The sequence below is a fragment of the Mustela lutreola genome, chromosome 18, assembly GCF_030435805.1.
Source record: "Mustela lutreola isolate mMusLut2 chromosome 18, mMusLut2.pri, whole genome shotgun sequence".
Lineage (NCBI taxonomy): Eukaryota > Metazoa > Chordata > Mammalia > Carnivora > Mustelidae > Mustela > Mustela lutreola.
In genome coordinates, this window is record NC_081307.1 from 2425764 (window position 1) to 2446642 (window position 20879).

At 36.2% G+C, this 20879-nt stretch overlaps 1 protein-coding gene across 10 annotated transcripts in view; it reads right to left on the bottom strand.

Annotated features, from left to right (window-relative positions):
- Positions 1–20879, bottom strand: part of PSD3 (pleckstrin and Sec7 domain containing 3) — a 769411-nt gene that overhangs the window by 238508 nt on the left and 510024 nt on the right. The window contains exon 1 of one of the 10 annotated variants that reach the window (XM_059155894.1): positions 17868–18266. The exons of the other annotated variants lie outside the window; for them this stretch is intronic. Coding sequence (XP_059011877.1) covers positions 17868–18026 — 159 coding nt within the window. The 5' untranslated portion in view covers positions 18027–18266. Of the gene's footprint in view, positions 1–17867; positions 18267–20879 lie in introns of those variants that run through there. 10 annotated transcript variants of the gene reach the window in all.

Genomic DNA, 20879 nt, shown 5'->3' on the forward strand with positions numbered 1-20879 from the left:
CTCTTGGATCACCTGTTATGACTTTTGGCCACTAACACTAACCCTCTGCTTTCTTCATCTGCAGACAGTAAAACACCTACCTCACAGAATTGTGGAGATGATATGAAACCATTTGTACACTGGCTAAGTGACACGTAAATAAAAAGAACTACTTTTCTTACATGCAGTCTACTTCTGCCCTCCTCAGATTTTATAGAACATCTGAATTTAGATATCTAAATCTATTCATTCCATGCCCCTTAGCCAATCAATATCCCATGGCAAACATACGCTGGGCATTGGGAGAATCACTTATTCTGAAACAAACAGGCAGTTTGGCATCACGGACAAATTATGCCAACAAACTAAGATTTACTGAGTGGTTAACAAGTGCCAAGACCTGTTCCTAGGGTTATAAATAACCTACATCATCATTTACCACTACCCACAGGTATTATTCCCATTTTACAGAGAAGGGAAATAGAGTGCATAGGCTTTAAGTGCTATTAAGTGGCAGATCTCAAAATGGAATCATAGGCAGTTAGACTCTAAAGTCTTTATAATTTTTTCCTTGACCGTTGATTTCTTTAAAAAATATAGGCGTTCACTTCCTATTTCCACCTGTGTATCCAAACTAGCCTGGGCTATATAATTCTTCCTCCCCAAATTTTAAAACACAAGAGTACAAAGTTTCTGACCACTCAGACTAGTATACTCTTCACTCAAGGATCTTAGAATTTGGCACAGAACTCCAAATGAATGTCTAACAACATTTTAGTGCTAGAGCCCTATCTGTTTTAGGATGCCACGTTAGATGTGTGACAACTGGAAGAAGGTCTTCTATATATTTGACATTTATTGAGTGCTACTGTGCACTGGACTGTGAACTGAGCACTTCTGTACATTATTTAACTTAACCCTCTACAAGTATAATTTACTCCATTGATCTTAAGGCTGGGAATAAGGTGGACTGTTACTTGCTGAATGCTGTAGGCTGTCAGATCAAATTCAGGATGCCAAGTTAAATGTTAAGTTCAGATAAACAATGAATGACTTAAATATGTCCCCAAACTTGGCATGAGAGATATTTGTGCTAAATATTATAATTTATCTGCACTTCACATTTAGCTGAGTTTTCTGTATTTTTATTTGCTAAGTCTGGCAACCTTATTCCAGTGACGAAGTTATTAGTAAGTGGCAAAACTGGAACTCAAACATAAGACTGACTCCAGAACCCATATTTTTATTCACTACTTTACACTTTCTTCTTTGTCCTTCCCTAAATAACCTTGCCATGACCCTGTCAAAACACTCATAAGAAGCGGTATGGATTCCAGGCAGAAGAGGTACTCTCATTAAGTGAGATTCTCATGAAAGATAGAAAGACTGCAACACATATTTTATAAGTACCCTCCATGTTTCAAACCAATGTGGGCATTAAAAACTAGTATACAAAAACATTATACAGCTGTAACTTAATATAGCAATCTTTAGAGCCAGACAGCTTGGGAAAAGTTAATGTAGCTATGTTCTTAGTGAATCACCACATTCTTCCATGTGAGTTACGATGAACATCCAAAATATTCTTCAGCAAATGTCTAACTATCCTCTGATCTGATTCAGACTATTCATGATTTTCAGACTCATCACATTTATAATTATCTCGATTTTGCTTTTAATTCTTATAACTTAATCCTCTTGCAGTATAACTTATTTATCAAAAACTTGTTTGGATTTAGATAGCTAAGCCATTCTTTTGAAGAAATATACCAATAACTTCAATTATTGAATTCAAAAACTAAGTATACTTGCTATAATCAGTTGTTAGACCTTCCTGTGGGTAAACCTTACTTGTTAAGAACTACCAGGCTTGTACCATAATAAAGATGCTTCATAATTTTAGAACATAAGGAAAACAAATTCTAAGTGTCTTTATAAAATGCATGCAGTATTGTTTAAATACCTAAGAAAAGTGGATCAACTATTTAATGATTATGGATATGATGGCAAAGTTAATGTGTGCTGTTAAAAAACCAGTGGGTAACATGCAGATTTCTTTTTACAAAAGGCTTGTAAAAAATGATCATTAGGGGACTCTGACATTTAGGGAGAACACCAGGCATGGCATTTGTTCTCTGTCATTTCCATGGACTAGACAAAGCAAGGAAAGACAAACCAAATGGAACTAGATTTCATCTAAAACAATCAATACAGCCAAATTAAATGATCTAATCCAGTGACTACCAGGTTTTTGGATTTCATAAACAGGAAAATATTCTAAAGAGGTTTTGGGAACCCACATGGAATTGCCAAGTTTTAAATTCTGCCAAGTGAGGAAACAAATTTTTTAAAACAAACTAAAGCACAACACTATCTACTACCATCATCATTCCATAAAAATAAGTAACAAGGACAATCTCAAATAAAGGAATGTTTCCCAAGAGAGGACCAGTCTTTCATGACCATTTTTACTACAGACAGAAAATTCTGACAGCAAACAGCAGCAGAACACAAGTTAGCCCCATAACTGCTAAAATGTAGTGTCTTGGGAAAGATATAACTTTTAAAAAAGTAGTTTATGTTTTTCAGTATTTGCTAAACAACAAGTTAAGATACACAAACCATTTTATTCTTTGAATTTTTATGCTTTCCTAAATTTTTAAAAATTTTAACTTTTTAATTCCAGTTAATTAACATAATTATTCCAGTCGTGTTGCATTAGTTTCGGGTGTAAAATATAGTTTGAACAATCCATACATCACTAGTACTCAACACAATGAGTGTACAACCTTAATCCCCATCACTTATTTAACCCATCCCCCCCCCCCCCGGTAATCATCAGTTTGTTCTCTATAATTAAGAATCAGTTTCTTAATTCCTCTTGCTCTTTCTCTTTTTCCCTTTGTTCATTTGTTTTGTTTATCAGTGAAATCATATGGTATTTATCTTTCTCTGATTTATTTTACTTAGAATTATACACTCTATTTCCATTTATGTCGTTGCAAATGGCAAGATTTCATTCTTTTTTAGGGCGAATAACATTCCACTGTGTGTGTGTGGGTGTGTATACCACAGCTTCTTGAACATCAGTAGATGGACGCTTGGGCTACTTCCTTATCTTCCCTATCATAAATAATGCTGCTACAAACATAGGGGTGCATGTACTCCTTTGTGTTAGTGTTTTCTTATTCTTTGGGTAAATAGCCAGTAGTGGGACTGCTGGATCAAAGGGCAGATCTATTTTAACTTTTCGAGAAATGTCCATACTGTCTTCCACAGCGGCTGCCCCAGTTTGCATTCCAAACAACATTGCACAAACATTCGTTTTTCTCCACATCCTCACCAACATCTGTTGTTTCCTATGTGGTTGATTTTAGCCATTCTGACAGGTGTGAGGTGATATCTCGTAGTTTTCCATGTGCATTTCGCTGATGATTAGTGATGTTAAGCATCTTTCCATGTATCTGTTAGGCTGTTCAGGTCTTCTGCCCATTTTTAAATAGATTACTTGTTTCTCAGGTGTTGAGTTATATAAGTTCTTTATATTTTGGATACTAACCTTTTATCAGATATGTCATTTGCAAATATCTTTTCCCATTCCATAGGCTGCTTTCCAGTTTTGTCGACCACTGCTCAGAAGCTATTATTTTGATGTAGTTCTAATACTTTATTTTTGCTTTTGTTTCCCTTGACTCAGAAAACATATCTAGAAAGAAGTTGCTACAGCCAATGTCAAAGAGGTTACTTCCTGTGTTCTCTTCTGGGATGTTCATGGTTTCAGGTCATACATTTAAGTCTTTAGCCCATTTTAAATTTATTTTTGTGTATGGTGAAAGAAAGAGGTCCAATTTCTTTCTTTTGTATGTAGCTGTCCAGTTTTCCCAACACCATTTGTTAAAGAGACTTTTTCCCACTGGCTACTCTTTCCTGTGCTGTCAAAGATTAACTGACCATATAGTTGTGGGTTTATTTCTGGGTTTTCTATTCTGTTCCATTAATCTAGGTGTATAAGTCCAGAATTGGGATGCTATCAGCTTTGCTTTTTTTTTTTTTTTCCAAGACTCTTTTGGCTATTTGAGGTCCTTGGTGGTTCCACACAAATTTTATAATTCTTTGTTCTAGTTCTGTGAAAAATGCTCTTGGTATTTTCATAGAGATTGCATTAAATCTGCAGATTGCTTTGAGCAGTATAAACATTTTAACAATTATTTGTTCTTCTGATCCATGAGCACGGAATACCTTTTCATTTCTTCGCATTGTCTTGAATTTCTTTCAGAGTATAGATCTTTTACCTCTTTGGTTAGGTTAGGTTTATTCCTAGGTGCTTTTGGCACAACTATAAATGGGATCGTTTTCTTAATTTCGTTTTCTGCTACTTCATTATTAGTGCAGAGAAAGGCAATGTATCTCTATATGTTAATTTTGTACCCTGTGACTACTTAATTTGTGTATTGATTCTAGAAGTTTTCTGGTAGAGTCCTTTGGGTTTTCTATCTAGAGTATGATGTTAACTGTAAATACCAAGTTTTACTTCTTCCTTATCAACTTGGATGCCTTTTCTTTCTTTTTGTTGTCTGATTGCTGTGGCTAGAACTTTTAGTACAATGTTGAATAAAATTGGTAAGAGTGGACATTCTTGTTCTGTTTCTTAGGGGAAATCTCTTAGTTTTTCTCCATTTAGGATGATGCTGACTGTGGGGTTTCATATCAGGCTTTTACTATGTTGAGGTATGCTCCTCTATCCCTACTTTGTTGAGGGATTTTATCATGAATGAATGTTGTACTTTGTCAAATGCTTTTATGCAGATATTTAAACAATCATGTGGTTCTTAGCCTTTCTCTTAGTGATGTACCATGTTGGCAAACAGTGAACCACACCTGCGACCCAGGAATAAATCCAACGTGATTGTGGTGAATGATCTTTTAAATATATTGTTGAATTTGGTTTGCTAGTATTCTGCTGAGGATTTCTGCATCTATTTATATCAAGCATACTGGCCTGTACTTCTCTTTTTTTAATGGTATCTTTATCTGGTTTTGCTACTGGGATAATGCTGGCCTCACAGAATTTGGATGTTTTCCATCCTTTTCTATTTTTTGAAATAGTTTCAGAAGACTAGGTATTAAATCTTCTTTAAATGTTTGTTAGAATTTGCCTATGAAGCCATCTGGTCCTAGATTTCTGTTTGTTGGCAATTTTTTGATTACTAACTTAGTTTCTTTGCTAATTGTCAGTCTGTTCAAATTTTCTATTTCTTCTTGTTCAGTTTTGGTAATTTATACATTTCTAGAAATGTATCCATTTCTTCTAGGTCATTCAGTTTTTTGACATATAATTTTTATAATATTCTAATTATTTGCATTTCTGGGGTGTTGGTTGTTGTTTCTCCTCTCTTGTGATTTTTATGTGAGTCTTTTCTCCTTCCTTCTTGATCTGGCTAGAGGTTTATCAATTTTATGATTCTTTAACCAGTTCCTTTGGTTACAGTTCCTTTGATCTGTCCTTTGACATTTTACTTTCTATTTCATTTGTTTCTGCTCTAATCTTTACTATTTCTTTCCTTATGCTAGTTTTAGGTTTTATTTGTTCTTCTTTTTCTAGCTTCTTCAGGTACAAGGTTAGGTTAGGTTGTTTATTTGAGACCGTTCTTGCTTTTTTTTTTTTAAGATTTTATTTATTTGACACACAGAGAGAGATCACAAGCAGGCAGGGAGGCAAGCAGAGAACCCAGTACGGGCCTTGATCCCAGGACACTGAGATCATAACCTGAGCTGAAGGCAGAGGCTTAATCCACTGAGCCACCCAGGTACCCCCACCTTTCTTGCTGCTTGAGGTGGGCCTATATTTCTATAAAATTCCCTCTTGGAACAACTTTTACTGTATCCCATAGGTTCTGGACTGTGGTGTTTTCATTTTTATTTGTTTTCATGTGTTTTTAAATTGTTTATTGTTTATTTTATTTCCTGGCTGTTTATTAGCACATTATTTAACCTCCATGTATTTGTGGTCTTTCTAGATTTTTTTTCTTGTGTTTGAAATCTAATATCATAACCCTGGTGTCAGAAAACATATACAGCATGTCTTCCATCTTGAATTTGTTGAGGTTTGATTTGTGGGTTAATATGTTATCTATTCTAGCAAATGTTCCATGTGCACTTGAAAATAATGTGTATTCTGCTGCTTTAGGATGGAATGTTCTGAATATATCTGTTAAATCCACCTGTTTCAGTGCATCATTTAAAGCCATTGCATTGTTTTCTTCTTGATTTTGTTTAGATGATTTGTACTTTGATGTAAGTGGGGTGTTAAAGTCTCCTACTATTATATTATCAATTAGTTCCTTTATGTGTATTATTAGCTATTTTATGTATTTGGGTGCTCCCGTATTGGGTGTGTAAATATTTACAACTGTCGTATCATCTGTTGGATTGTCCTGTTACAATTATATAGTGTCCTTCTTTGTCTCTTGTTACAATCTTTGTTTTGAAGTCTATTTGGTCTATTATAAGTATTGCTACTCCAGTTTTCTTTTGAAATCTATTTACATGATAGATGTTTCTCCAACCCCTCACTTTTAATCTGCAGGTGTCCTTAAGATTGAAATGAGTCTTTTGTAAGCAGCATATAGATGGGTATTGTTTCTTAGCCACTGTCTTTGATTTGAGAATTTAGTGCATTTACATTCAAAGTAATTACTAATAGATATGTATTTACTGTTGTTTTATTATGTGTTTTGTGGTTGTTAATATTTTTTCTGATCCTTTTTTCTTTCTCTCTTTCACAGGTTACTTATTTTCCTTAGTGCTATATTTGTATCTCTTTCTCTTTATTCTTTGCATGTTTATTAGTGGGTTTTGATGTATGGTTATCATTAGGTTTGTATATAATCTCTTCTGCATATAGCAATCTATTTATAAAGTTGATGGTCGTTTAGGTTTGAACTCATCTTTACTCCACTCTGCAATTTAGGTTTATGTTTTTATACTTTATGTACTTTTATTCTGTGAGTTCCATGATTGATTTTTTACAGAAGTATCTATGTTATTTATTTATTTATTTACATTTATTATTTATTATAAATAAATATATCATAAATTATAGAAATAAATAAATATATTATAAAATATATAAATAAATATATTTAGTATTTATTTAAGGTTTATGTTTTTAATACTTTAGGTACTTTTATTCTGTGAGTTCCAGGACTGATTTTTTGCAGAGTATTTATTTTTATTGCTTTTGTGTGTCCTACCTTTATACTGTCACTTTATGTCTCCCCCTTTCACTCAGAGTCCCCTTTAATATTTCTTGCATGGCTGGATGGAAATAGAGTGTATTATGGATGTATAAGGAAAATAAGACAGTCAGAGAAAGACAAACACCATATGACTTCACTCATATGTGGAATCTTGGAAACAAAGCAGATGACCATAAGGAAAGGGACAAAAAAATAAAGTAAGATAAAAACAGAGAGAGAGGTAAACCATAAGAGATTCTATAGTTAAGAGAACAAACTGAGGTTTGCTGGAGGAGAGTTTGGTGGAGGGAATGGGCTAAATGGGTGATGGGTATTAAAGAGCATTTGTTGGGATGAGCAGTGGGTATTATATGTTAGTGATGAATCACTAAATTCTACTCCTGAAACCAATACTACACTATATGAACAATCTTAAATTAAAATAAAATAAAATAAAAATTTCTTGCATAGCTGATTCACTGGTCACAAGCTCTTTTAGTTTTCATCTGTCTGGGAAACTCTCTATCTCTCCTTCTATTCTGTATGATAGCCTTGCTGGATAGAGTATTCTTGGCTGCAGATTTTTCCCATTTAGCACTTCAAATGTTAGGTCATTCCCTTCTGGCTTTTACAGTTTCTCCTGAAAAATTCCCTGCTAGCCCAATGTGTTTTCCTTTATAGCTACTGTCTTCTTTTGACTTGCTGCTTTTAGAATTTTTTTTTATCACTGTATTTTGCCAATTTGATTACAATATGTTTTGGTGCGGATCTGCTTTTGTTGATTTTGATGAGAGTTCTCTGTGCCTCCTGGATCTGGAGTCTGTTTCCCCTCCCTAAATGAAGGAAGTTTTCAGCTATTATTTCTTCAAATAAATTTCTTGCTCCTTTTTGTCTCTTTTCCCAGGACTCTTATAATACAAATGCTGTTGCAAATGGACTCACTGAGTACCCTAAGTCTATTTTCATTTTGCATAATTCTTTTTTTCTCTTGTGGTTGGCTAACTTTTCATTACTCCATCTTCTAAGTTACTAATTTGTTCCTCTGCTTCTTCCATTGTGCTGTTTTTTGAATCAAGTGTGATTCTTATTTCATTTATTAAGCTTTTTATTTATTTTGCATTATTCCTTATCTCTGTGTTAAGGGTCTCACACATCTTCCACACTTTCCTCAAGTCTGATGAGTAGCTTATGATCATTACTTCAAATTTTCTATCAGGCATGTTATTTATATCTATTCCACTTAGATCCCTGGCTGTGGCCTTGTCCTTTCTTTTATTTGGGATAAATTTCTCTGTCTTCTGATTTTGCTTAAATCTCTGTGGCTGTTTCTATGTGTTATGAAAGTCACCTGTATCTCCTTTTCTTGAAGGTAATGGCCTTATGAAGAAGAGATCCTGTAGTGCCTTGCTAGGTAGTGTCCCCTGTTGCTTAGACCCTAGCGCTTCTGGAAATGTCTCTAATATCTGTTGCTTTTGCTCTGATTTTGTGTCCTAATGGCTTTTCTTTGAGGTCAGTTGTCTGTGGCGTCTCTCTTTTACTGTTGTGGGCAGTGTTTATTCTCTGGCCTAAATGCGGCATCGTTTAACTAGGTGTGTTCTGGTCTGCTTGTGAAATGAGACCTATAACCACTGTCACTAGAACCAAGGCTCCACAAAACTCCCACATCGGGAGATGTGAGGTGAGTAGGGGCTTGGACCTGTCTTCTGGGGGAAGGGGTGACATGCTAGGACTGAGGCAAGACTGGGAGGGGCTGTTCTACCACAGCATGAGGGTGGGGCTTGGTGTAAGCAAGTTAGGGAGTCAAGTATTGCTGTGCTGGTTCTCCCAGGTAGCCCTGCGCTTACAGTGAAGGGAGGGAAATAATGCCTGCCAGTTCCTTTTTCCTGGATGGGTCTCTGTGAATCCTCTCTCTCTGGGATGAGCTCCAGGAGATGAGCAAATCACCTCCCCACTGTATGCCCCAGGTGCCCTTCAGATTGCTATTTCGACACTGCAAGTCTGTAGGCTGTTTGCTTGCTTTCTGCCCAAGAGCAGTCCCAATGCCCTCTGAGCTTTCCCAGAGCCATACATGCTGACCTTTAAAACTCTAGGCTTTAAGTCTCACTGTTTCCAAGAACTCACAAAATTTGGGACCTCTTACTTTCCAAGCCAATTACTATGGGGATTCATTTTCCCTGTGAGCTCTCCTGTGTGCTTGTCTGCCTCTAGCTCTTCTCCATGATCACAGCTCCATCCCTACCATAGCAGCCACACTCCATTTCTCTTCCAAAGCCTGTATCTGTACTTCTTACCTTCTTTGATGTGGCCTCTACTCTATGTTTAGCCGTGAGGTTTGTTCTGCTAGTATTCAGATGGATTTCTGGAGCATTTAGGATAATTTGATAGTTATCTAGCTATATTCATGGGATGAGGCAAGCCTAGTGTCATTCTCCTCTGCTACCAACTCCTCTGGCCTGCTTTTCTACATAAACCATTCTAGTCACTGAAAATTTTTCCAGTCTCATATGCACATATATATACTATTTTCTATTCATTTTTAAAAGCTTAAAAATGTAATACATGTATATACTTTTTATAATAAGAAGTTACTAAAAGGATATAATTAATATAACAATACCTTGATTTACTCTGATTCTTGCTGCCCAGAAGTAATCTCTCTTAACTCTTCGTTTTTTTTTGTATTTTCAGAATGACCTACTGACTTTTACCTATGGACCTCTGGAAAACAGTACTTCTCTTTCTCTCTCTTTTTTTTCACTCACACATACCAACAGCTGACTCACTCTCCCTCTCCCCTCTTGCACCCAAATCCTTCCTCTAAAATTATATCACAATCACAATTTAACATTATATCAATTGCTTAAGTTACTATGACTATGTAGATATAATTTACCCCTGAGCTATGCATGCACTCTGTTTCATTTGCTTTTGGTCTTCTCTGGAGTTATTCCTCATTTTGTTCTTGTTTACTTCATTTTCAAAAGCCAATCTCTAATTCATTGCCACATTTTCCAAAAGAACCATGACTCTCCATATGGTCTAACAGTTCACATATTCTCTCAATGACACTGTTGGAAGCATCCTTGGAATCCTCTGTTCTCCCACTCTAATCTAAACTGCCTGGTTTCTATCTTCTGCATAGCTGATTTCCTAGGGCTTCCCTTTATCATCATCCCGAGGCTTCCCTCTGTCTCTCTGCTATTAGATTTCCTGTTTATTGGATACCAAGCTTCCTTTTCTTTAAGTAACTAAGAAAAAATACATGGGTGAGGAGAAAGTTCTGCCCATTGTGAAATGTATGTACTTTTCACTTAATTTTGCTCTTTTCAGTGTGGGAATCTCACTACTAGCCTCATCTGACATGATTTCCAAACTTCAAAGTTTGGGGTTAATCTTCCGAGATAGGAGTTACAGAAGATGAGGAGCACTTGGCTCTACAAAGTAGGAAGGGCACTGAGAATGTTTAGTTACTAATTTAGAACCTTTAAAGAGATGTTTTTGTTTTGACCTAGTGCCCTTAGATGTAATCAGTGTTTCTAATTCTTAGACCTTTCTTGTGTTCTATGGGGAAAATCAGTCATCTTTCCTTGGCTTCCTTGTCTGCAAGCACCTGGGTTTCAGCTTTCTCAGGGGTGGTAAATAGTTAACAAGTCTGTAAACTTTCCATCTTTCAATTTTTTTTTGATATATTGAGGGCATCAGGTCTCATCCTATGTCCTTCAAGATCTATGAGTTCTACTGTCTTTTTAGTGAGATTTTACATATCCATGGAGAGAAAAGCATATTGTTACCTTTAATTTTAAGAATTGTGCTTTTGGAGTATATAAATACCACTTTGTCTTAAGAGTCTTAAGAGGTCACAGCAAGGAGTTAATGAAACATACAAAAATCCCCTCAAAATACTGCCCAATCATAATTAAAGTATTCTGGAGAGACTTTTCGATTTTATCTATTCTTTAAAAAGTGCTCTGGGGAATACTATCATAAATGAGTGCACTGCTGGTACTTTAGCAGTCCTTCTAAGTGACAGTAAAGAGCTTTTTCTCTCAAAGCACTCTCCTATATCTGTCTGTCTATTCAGTCTACTCAATTAACTAGACCCCAACCCTCCTAGTTTACCACACTGGGAAATCTTATAAGAAAACTTAAATAAAAAAGCCCAATGGGAATGAGTTCCCTTGTCACAGGCTGCCAGAACCTCCAGAATCTAGAGAAGGTCCTACTGCTTGCTATAAATACCTTGGCATGATCCAGTGGATTTTTCAGTTATAGAGCTGAAGCTGACCCCACTTAAATTGCAGCTGGATGCAAGGCGATTATTGTGTCTGGAATAACTATATAATCTTTTTTTTTTTTTTTAAGATTTTATTTATGTATCTGAGAGAGAGAGAAAGAGAAAACTAGCAGGGGGAGCAGCAGCCAGAGGCACAGGGAGAGGGAGAAGTAGGCTCCTGATGAGCAAGGAGCCCAATGTAGGGCTCGATCCCAGGATGTTGGGATCATGACCTGGGCTGAAGGCAGATGATAAACAGACTGAGGCACCCAGGCACCCCATGGAACAGCTATATAATCTTCTTTGATTTGCCAGAATCAAACAAAAACTTGGCTTACCAGATTTGAATCTGGTAATAATGAGTAAGTATATTAATGTCTCTAGTGCCTTCTAACTTAACTGCAGGCTACAACCAGTATTATGAGTCAGGCCATAAAAATTGAGTCTCAGCCAGTACTTTCTTAAAAATTTTGACACGAAACACTCCCAGTAATCTACCTAGAAAAACAAATTCCACAAAGATCAAATGATCTATAGGACAAATAACAATCAAATGTTGTACTATCGAATGTCAAAGATTGGATTTTAAAAAGCAATGAAAAGTGATCCGATTGAAGGATAAGATAATGCTCCAAAATCTTAGTTAAAATCAAATATAAAAGAGAAACTCCCATGATAAATGGCTGAGGAAGAGCCACCCTGCCCCGATTCTCATGATTTCTGCATCACCATGAATGAGTAAATAAAAACATTCTCCAAAAATCTCCTATTAGTCCCTAAACTGAATACAATCCGGAATTATAAACCAGGCAGTCAGTCATGATCTAACAACAGGATACAATAAAGGAAAGGCATCATCCTGGAAAATCAGGACATCTGGTCACCAAGCATATTCCCACACAAGAGCTCCCAGATGGTTAAATTCAGGTTATCATGATGGTACTAATCTCCCTCAAGCTTCAACAAAGACTCTTAAAAATGCGGGGATTCTTTTTTTCTCCTGAATTCTCATCTTAATATTTCATAATTTTTTCCCCTTTTCTTTGATTCTGACAAGGGTATTATACTAGCTTGCCAAGAATGACGGCATGGGCCAGCAATTTCTTTACAATGTTCAAATACTGCATGGAAGCTCTGAACCACCAGCATAGAGCAACATCACTGGAAGAATGTGTTCAAAGAGAAAGGCATGGGGAAGCAGATCAAGAACACAGTATGACACTGGAAGTTATTTTAGAGACACTCAAGCCAAGAACAACCCTACTGGCACTTTAATCAAGTGAAAATAGGTAAATGATGAAGATCTGCTTTTAATTATATTCAAGGGTCAAAAAGGGTCATTTCTTCAGGAGCACAGTTTGCTCAACATCTCAAAATCTGTATAATCTAAGGGGGGAAAAATGTATTAATTTACATGAAATTACTGGCAGGATCTGAGAAATTCAGAAACAAGCATGTGGTGGTTCTGCAGGGTGGTTAGGGCCTGAAGGAGAATTAAAAGAAACCCAAACCCAACAATGAAAACCAGTATCACTTTGCTAACTTTATAATTTAAAAATAAATCCAAAGGTAGTACAAGCTTCTATTTTTGACACAAGGTTGACTAAAGTCTTAAGGAAGTTAAACAGTTACTGATAATAATGTACTCTGCAGAAATACTTTCCAGAAGGATCCAGGAGCCCTCCTTTGGGTAAAGACCATATTAAAACATCAAAATTTGTTAATCTGGCAGAATCACACCTGAGGGAAAGGTATAACTTCTTGGAACACAAGAAGTGACTCCAGTGGGAAGACAGTAGAGCCAATGTAAGAAAAACAGAGTTTTGGAGATAAAATTATTTTTATCTTTACACTATCACATTTGCTTTGTGAAAGACACTTCCTCCCTAATTCTCTCATGTACCAGGGTAATAAGATGTGCAGAGAGATGCTCTTGAAAATCTACTGTCCTTCTGAAAGGATCCCAGTCAGGATGAAATTACAAGATTAAAAAATGTTCTGCTTCAATTTAAGAAAAAAATATATACAAATAGACATTTGCAGGAATTTTTCCAAAATTATGACTAAGGATTTTTCCCATAATATACAAGATACACCTTTTTGTATATGCATATATAAAGAATCCATTTGACCAGAATCTCCTTCCCAGGCTCTAGCCTTAATCTAAAGGGATTCAGTTAAGAATAACAACAATCTGCAAATCTCTCAGGAAAAACCTTAGGTTGCAGTGGCATTGTAATGGTATCTTTAAGGTTCCTTTGTGTATAGATTTGATTCACAGAAGGGGAAATGAGTAACATTTACTTAACAATGCTAAAGAAATAACAAGCAAGCTTATGCAGGATACTAAGAAGAGAGTTGATGGGGCCTTTCACGGATAGCTGCAACATGTTTTACAAAAGAATGAAGTAGGCATTTCATTTCCCTTTAACATGTTTGTGTTAACATCTCCTAGCACAGGAAGAGTTTTATTCCAAATACATATAAAACTCAACTTCCCTGAATCTAGCTCAGTCTTTAGATTCCTTTTACAGAGGAAATAACCCCCACCAACCCCCGCAAGATTTCTAAAATTAACATTGCTCAGAACAAAGCTATCATTCTACCAACCCCTGCATTTTATGGATGAATCCCAGGAAGAAGTGACTGTCTAGGCACATACTGCTAATTATAGGGAGCAAAACCCAGGGTAGGCCACCAGGAATCAGCACCCTGGCGCAGAGAGCAAACAGCAAACTTTTTTCATTTTGTACTACCTACCCAAAGTACCAATTTCCCTCTGAAATGTCAGTGCTGGAGAAATTGATTTCTTTACCACATTATTAAAAAATAGGTTTAAACAATTTGCTTGAATCCATATAATAATCAACTAGAAAAATGTTGGTTTATCTTAGCCTCTTACTAGTCCTCAAAAAAAAGGCCTCAAAGGTTCAACCATGCTGGTTATATTCACCCACAACACCATGAAACAAAAGCATCAGTTGAGATCTTCCTGATCTGTAATAAATAATGTAGTCTGACAAGAGATAAAGAAGGAAATGAATTATATTATCAACATGAACTTTTACAGATTTATTTTTTAAACCTATAATTGACTTACTCAAGTTAAAAACTAAGGAATACTGAAATAATTTATATCTGAGGTTTAACTAAATCCATGGGAGACATATGGAAATTCTAGGCAGTACTGAGGCCTAATCAACATTTCTTATACTACACACACCAAAATTTGGAGTATTTGTATTTTAACAAATTAATTCCAAAATGTTACTTCTGTCAAAGGCAGAGCAATCAGCTGAGCCTGACAGCAGGAAAGTCTGCACTGCCCCCTCATGGCCAGGAGCCTCATTGGTAACTCTTCCAATAACAGAGCCTTTAACTGATAAATAGCTTAAGTCAAAGTAAGAATTAGTACATTTGAACAGTGAATGTGTTCTCCACAAAATGCATATTCTTCTAAAACATATTGACATATGTCCCACCATTTTATCTGCTTCAGAAATTGATATTAACAATGTTATCTAGAAAAGGACAAAGCCATATTCCATCTAGAGGTCTACAGAATATAACTTAAAATACCTTAAAGAAAAAAGAAAAAAAAAGGACCATACAGAAAATGGAGTCTTAAAGAAAATAACATATAGACTGCACTTTGGTAGTTCAAAGAACATTCTTTAAACTATGTCAAAATGAACCACAAAGGATTAGAAAATACAATTTTCTTAATTTAAAATTATTAGATCAAAGGAAGCTTTTAAGATATTTTGCTAAAATCAAAGGCAACAGTACCTAATCCCTTCAGAAGTCCTTTAATACCTGCTTCGAATGAAGAACAAGTATGAATAAACTAGTTAAAAAGTTAGGACAACAGATGAATAAAATTTAAACCATTATGTTTTCAATAAACAATAAAACAGAAGTTAGAAACATGAAAATGAAAGCGTTCAAGGAATACAAATCATGTTATAACTCCAACTCTTTGACAAAGGACAATTAATGCACCTATTCTAGGAAGAACAAGAGTTCCAGAGAGACAAAAATAAATCTCAAGCATATATCACAAGCACCTTACCTTTTTGGAGGGGATGAAGGGAGGAATTTTTTACTAATCATTGGATTAGATACCTTTCATTTTGGATAAAGAGTCAGATAATTAAAAAGTGTTATTTACATGATTAGCGGGAAGAAACATTAAGTGCTAAAAAAGTACTGCTGGTGAATAAGAATTCTGATTATTAATCCCTGGAATAAAATGTATACACTATGGATAGAAATATGTGTTGATACATATTTATGCATCTATAATGTAATTCAGTCCCCTATATTTAGGGTACAAGTCTATAGTGTTATTAAGCTAACTTAATTTAGGGAACAAAAATGGCAAGTGAAAGATTAAGTTCAATCTATATAATTTTGTATTCTAATGATTTTCTGTGAGCTCCTTCTGGTGTTCATTTTAAAAGACTACATAATCCTACAAAAATATCTCTTGTGAGATATTGGGGACTTGGATACATTCTTAAAATACACACTCCGGAACTCAGAGATCACATATGCTTAAAAATATATAATTTTAAAAATTTGACTATAATTTCCAGAGCACCATATCATGGCCTATTGATTACAATCCTACCAGGGGTCTTTTATACTGTCCACTCCTTGTAATGTTTGTGATATTAAAAAAAAATAATGCTTGGCTTTCTCTTGTATAGATGCAACATCAAATAAGATAACCTATACTGTGTAACAAACAGAAAATAGTACAAATCTTTTCATTTCACATCTATGCTAAATTCCAACCTTAATTACAGTATAAAACCATAATTCTGGTTGTATTCTTCAGGACCGGTGGTATATGATGATGATCTGTTTATTTCCCAAAGTCTTTGACAGCATAGTGTAGGTAAAATCCATGTTAAAACAAAACCTAAAAATGCTTCTTAGCTCTCCTAATAGAAGCCAATTTTAGAGCCATGTTGAGAATTACATACATGCTTGCATACATTTAGTATTTAACAATATAATAAGCCATCCTGGTCTATCACAGCAGGGAGACAGTAGTCAGCACACTACAGGAGGTCTCATGGCAATTTCAATAGAGACCAATACATCACCATCCAGGTCACAGTGACAGGACTGTGAAGATGACATGTGAACAGGACATGTGAAGACACATGTTTCTCCCCAAAGCTACAGCTTTTAAGAAAAACTATTGAAGGGGAAAGAGCTACATCTGAGGACATTCTAGCTAGGAAATCTGCTAATGATGGAAGGGGTTAGATCCCACTGTGTCATAATCTAAGGGGGTGGATAGAAAGCAAACATGTTCCTTAAAGTGACATTAAGGTATTTTGCCCCCTCCATCCCCACCCCTGCCATACTTTTAAGGGAACCTGTTACTGCCAAAGTCTTTCCACAGTGTAAATGCCATAGAAGGGAAGGTGAAAGGTGGGAGGGTGAGAGCCTAATGTCACTCTCATTGAGTCTGGATGTGTAACTTGTGAGAAGACAGAAAGGACACTGAGATCTACCTCCTGAAGCTTTTTCTGTGCATTATCAAACCTCTGAAATCTCCACCATAATCATCTACATCTCCAGCCTTAAGAGTTCTGTGATCCTATGATTCTATTATTCCATTTTTAAACCTGTGGAGTGGGAGTGTTTCTGAGTACCCTGCTCACACAGATGGTGGTGGGAAGAATCTCAAGAATATGTTGCATGTAGTAAAATGCCCATTTCACTACGTAATCACTCCCTTCACATTTCATATGAACAGAGATAATATTATCCTACAGATGTCGCAAAAAGACAAGCGATTAATGGCAGCACAGCCAGCACACATATGTATAAGAAACATGAAAGAAGATAATCTTCCCAATTACATATACCTGAGACTATTGACTCTGTACAAGGCAAGAATGTAGCTAAATAAGACCAGGTCACTGTTGCACAGCAGTTTCATCTATTGTGGGCACAGCAGGGGTGGAGAGGCAAGAGAACTAACCGAATGATAAAATCATACACAATGTCTCTGTATTCCTGATGTTCTAAAAATACACTGCACTGACAAATCATTTGTCAAAGCAACCTTTCTGAGACTAAAAACAAGATCAATGTGCCAACCAACATTTTTCCACAACCATCTCATTCTGAACATTGCCTCACCCTTCTCTTCCATAAACAGGCTCTTTATAAAACTGACCCATGCCACAGCAATCTTTATATCTGGAGTTCAGATACCATCCCTTTCATCGGATCTCACCTGATTATCTTAGAGCCATTTTATATATCTTACCTTCTCATTCTGTCACTGCACGTTAGACACTGGCAAAGACTGTATCAAATTTTTAATACAGTTCAATATAGTATTTCTTTACCTTGGTATCCTTAGCAGAAAACTCTGAGGAGTTAGAAATTTTCATAGACTTTGACCGGTGGGACTGCCGCCGGATAGAATCCTCCCGGGAGTATTTCACGGAACCTGAGGTCCTCACCCGCACCTTGCTGGTACTCTGAACACTATTCACTCCAATCATTTTGCAGGTTGACAGGGGAAGAGGTTTGGAGAAATAAAAAGGCACTTTCCAACCACTGAAAGATTCTAATGCTGAAGGAGCTCTGTCGGGTTGTGCCTGAGCAGCTCAGAGAGCCGAGATCCGCGTTAGCTTAAGAAACACCAGGCTGCCTCCCCCAGCATCTTCAACTACCCTGTTTGCAGCGAGCCTGATTGTTCCAGGCACGGCTCACGTCACTGGCTGGGAAGAGGAAAAAAATGCAATCCCACCCCTGCTACTCGTCTCTCTTTTACACACACACACACACACACACACACTCCCTCCTTCTTCCTCTCCCTCTCTCTCTCTCTCCATATTCACACACTGGAACAGATGGCACTTGGCCAGGCAAGCTATTCATTAACATTCCAAATAGCAACACCATTTCTCTTGTGATATTGTGCAGCAAGCTCATCAATGTCAACAACAAAATAGAGGTACCACAAATAAAAGTCTCAAGTAATCTGTGAGGCAGCATGTGGGGTGGGAACAGATAAATCTCCAAAGCGGGGGAGGAGGATGGAAATCAAAAGGTTCATCAATCCCAGGCCAGTACAAAGGATGGCGGCCACAAAGGCATCTCCAAAGATCATTTATTTTCCTCTCTTTCCTGTTCCAGGTCACACATTGTTTAACAGTGATTTGAACTGAATTGCCTTCAGATGAATTAAATGTTTAACATCACCTTAATACTTAGTTAGTACTCAGTACTTACTCAGATATTTTGACAGGAATTGTGTCAGGTTGTATGAAAAATTCAGAATAAAAAAGAGATTATGCTACCTTCCTTTCATGCTAAAAAGTTAAAAAAAAAATTGGCCAGTTAGCACATGCTGATTTTGCGTATGGCCTAGAGTAAGACCAATAAAACCAATTCCAATCAATAAAAAGCAATAAGATTTTCCAAGAGCTGTAAATGATATCAGTGAACAAGAACACATGCAACCTTTTGAGTTTGAATTACAAACTGGAGATTATTAAAAGACCAGATAGTTTTAGTTCCTGACATACAGAGTCAGTTTTAAGTATAATACTCCTGATTGCAATGCCTCATTTATCTGGCATCTCAGGGGTGGAGAGAGGGTCAGCCAAGATAACTTCTAGATAAAAGTAGTTTAGCGTTAATACAAAAAACAAAATTTTAAAATAGTTTATAAAATGATAATCTAGGAAGAGAGTGGTGCCTCACCTGATCTAATCCTCAAGTCAGAATTTTTCCTTGATGACTCAGGATTACAAATTTTATACAGTATATAGCAAAATACTGATGTGCCTGAGAACTGCTTAAGAAGGTGTTCAGGCAGGGCGCCTGGGTGGCTCAGTGGGTTAAGCCTCTGCCTTCGGCTCAGGTCATGATCCCGGGGTCCTGGGATTGAGCCCTGCATCAGGCTCTCTGCTTGGCAGGGAGCATGCTTGCCTTCCTCTCTCTCTGCCTGCCTCTCGGCTACTTGTGATCTTTCTCTGTCAAATAAATAAATAAAAATCTTAAAAAAAAAAAAAAAAAAAAAAAAAAAAAAAAAAAGAAGGTGTTCAAGCTGTTTTGTTTTGTTCATTGTCAAGTGATATTTGGACTTGGGGCTTTATTTCACCCTTAGGTCAGAGGCTTCCTCCCAGCCTCCTGGAGACTTCTTTACTTTCCACCTCTTATCCCTGAAGTATTTGATACTTCAACTATTATAAATGGAAAGAGAAATTAATTTTTGATAGACTATTGTCTAAAATAATAATAGATGAGAGCAATTAATAAGAATTAATTGATTTTTAGAGTTTATAACATCATTTTGGCTACTATGTGGTAAAATTTCCTCTCTTCCTAGGTAATTTGAAGCTATTGCGTAACTGTTCTTTAAAGCAAAATTAAAGAGAAAAAAAAAAAGTAGTGACTTTACATATTACAAAGCCATGTTCCAAAGGCATAAAAAGAAGTGTTATAGTATTATGATAAAGTTAACAGTTTAAATATACACAATTCAAATTTAAGTATGATGATTATACAGGCAAATTTTTTCACTTAACACAAGTAAGCCTGAGGTAGAAGAACCCATGAAGGAACTACTAGCAGGGGAAAGGTAAAAATTCATAAAGTACTGTGTAAAAGACTGAGCCCCCACCTCAGCATGGTTAGAAATACAAAGCACTAATTTAAAAGAAACATGTTTTTTGGATATTTGCTGGTCACCATAAATAAAGAGTTAGAATATGTCACCTGATGAACTGAATTTCCTTTTCTCCACCAAAAAGGTTCCATAAAAGAATGAAAACCATGTGCTAGTACGTATAGAAATGGACTCTGATACATAACTTGATTTCTTTTTAGCAGAAATATTCTATCTTTACCCACAGACTGCCCAAGTGACACTACTACCCCTATAATGTCATTATAAGTAATTTTCATCTGTTTACCACCTTATACTTTGTAGAAGCAACATTCATTACCTCATTTTGATTCTCAACTTGACAATTTTGTGAAGTGGGTTGAAGTGACACTACAATCCCTATTACTTTACATACAGATGAGCGAGGTCAGTTCAGGAAGCTAGCACAGAGCCAGCATTCAAATCCTCACTTTAAACCATACCACTAATCACACTGTCTTCCACAAACTATGGCTGTTTACATTGGCTGTTTCCTTTATAAACCTAGAATAAATCTTTCTGCAAGTTAGAGAAAGAAAAATCTCCTCCTGTGCCTCCCTTATATTTTCTGTTCGAAGCCTGTATCTGGACAGAGTGAACAGAACCACTGCAACACTTCTAGTACTCTAAGAATCAACAACAGACAATGCCTATAACATATCGGAGCACATCCACCAAGAGATACGTGGAGAAGCTGGCA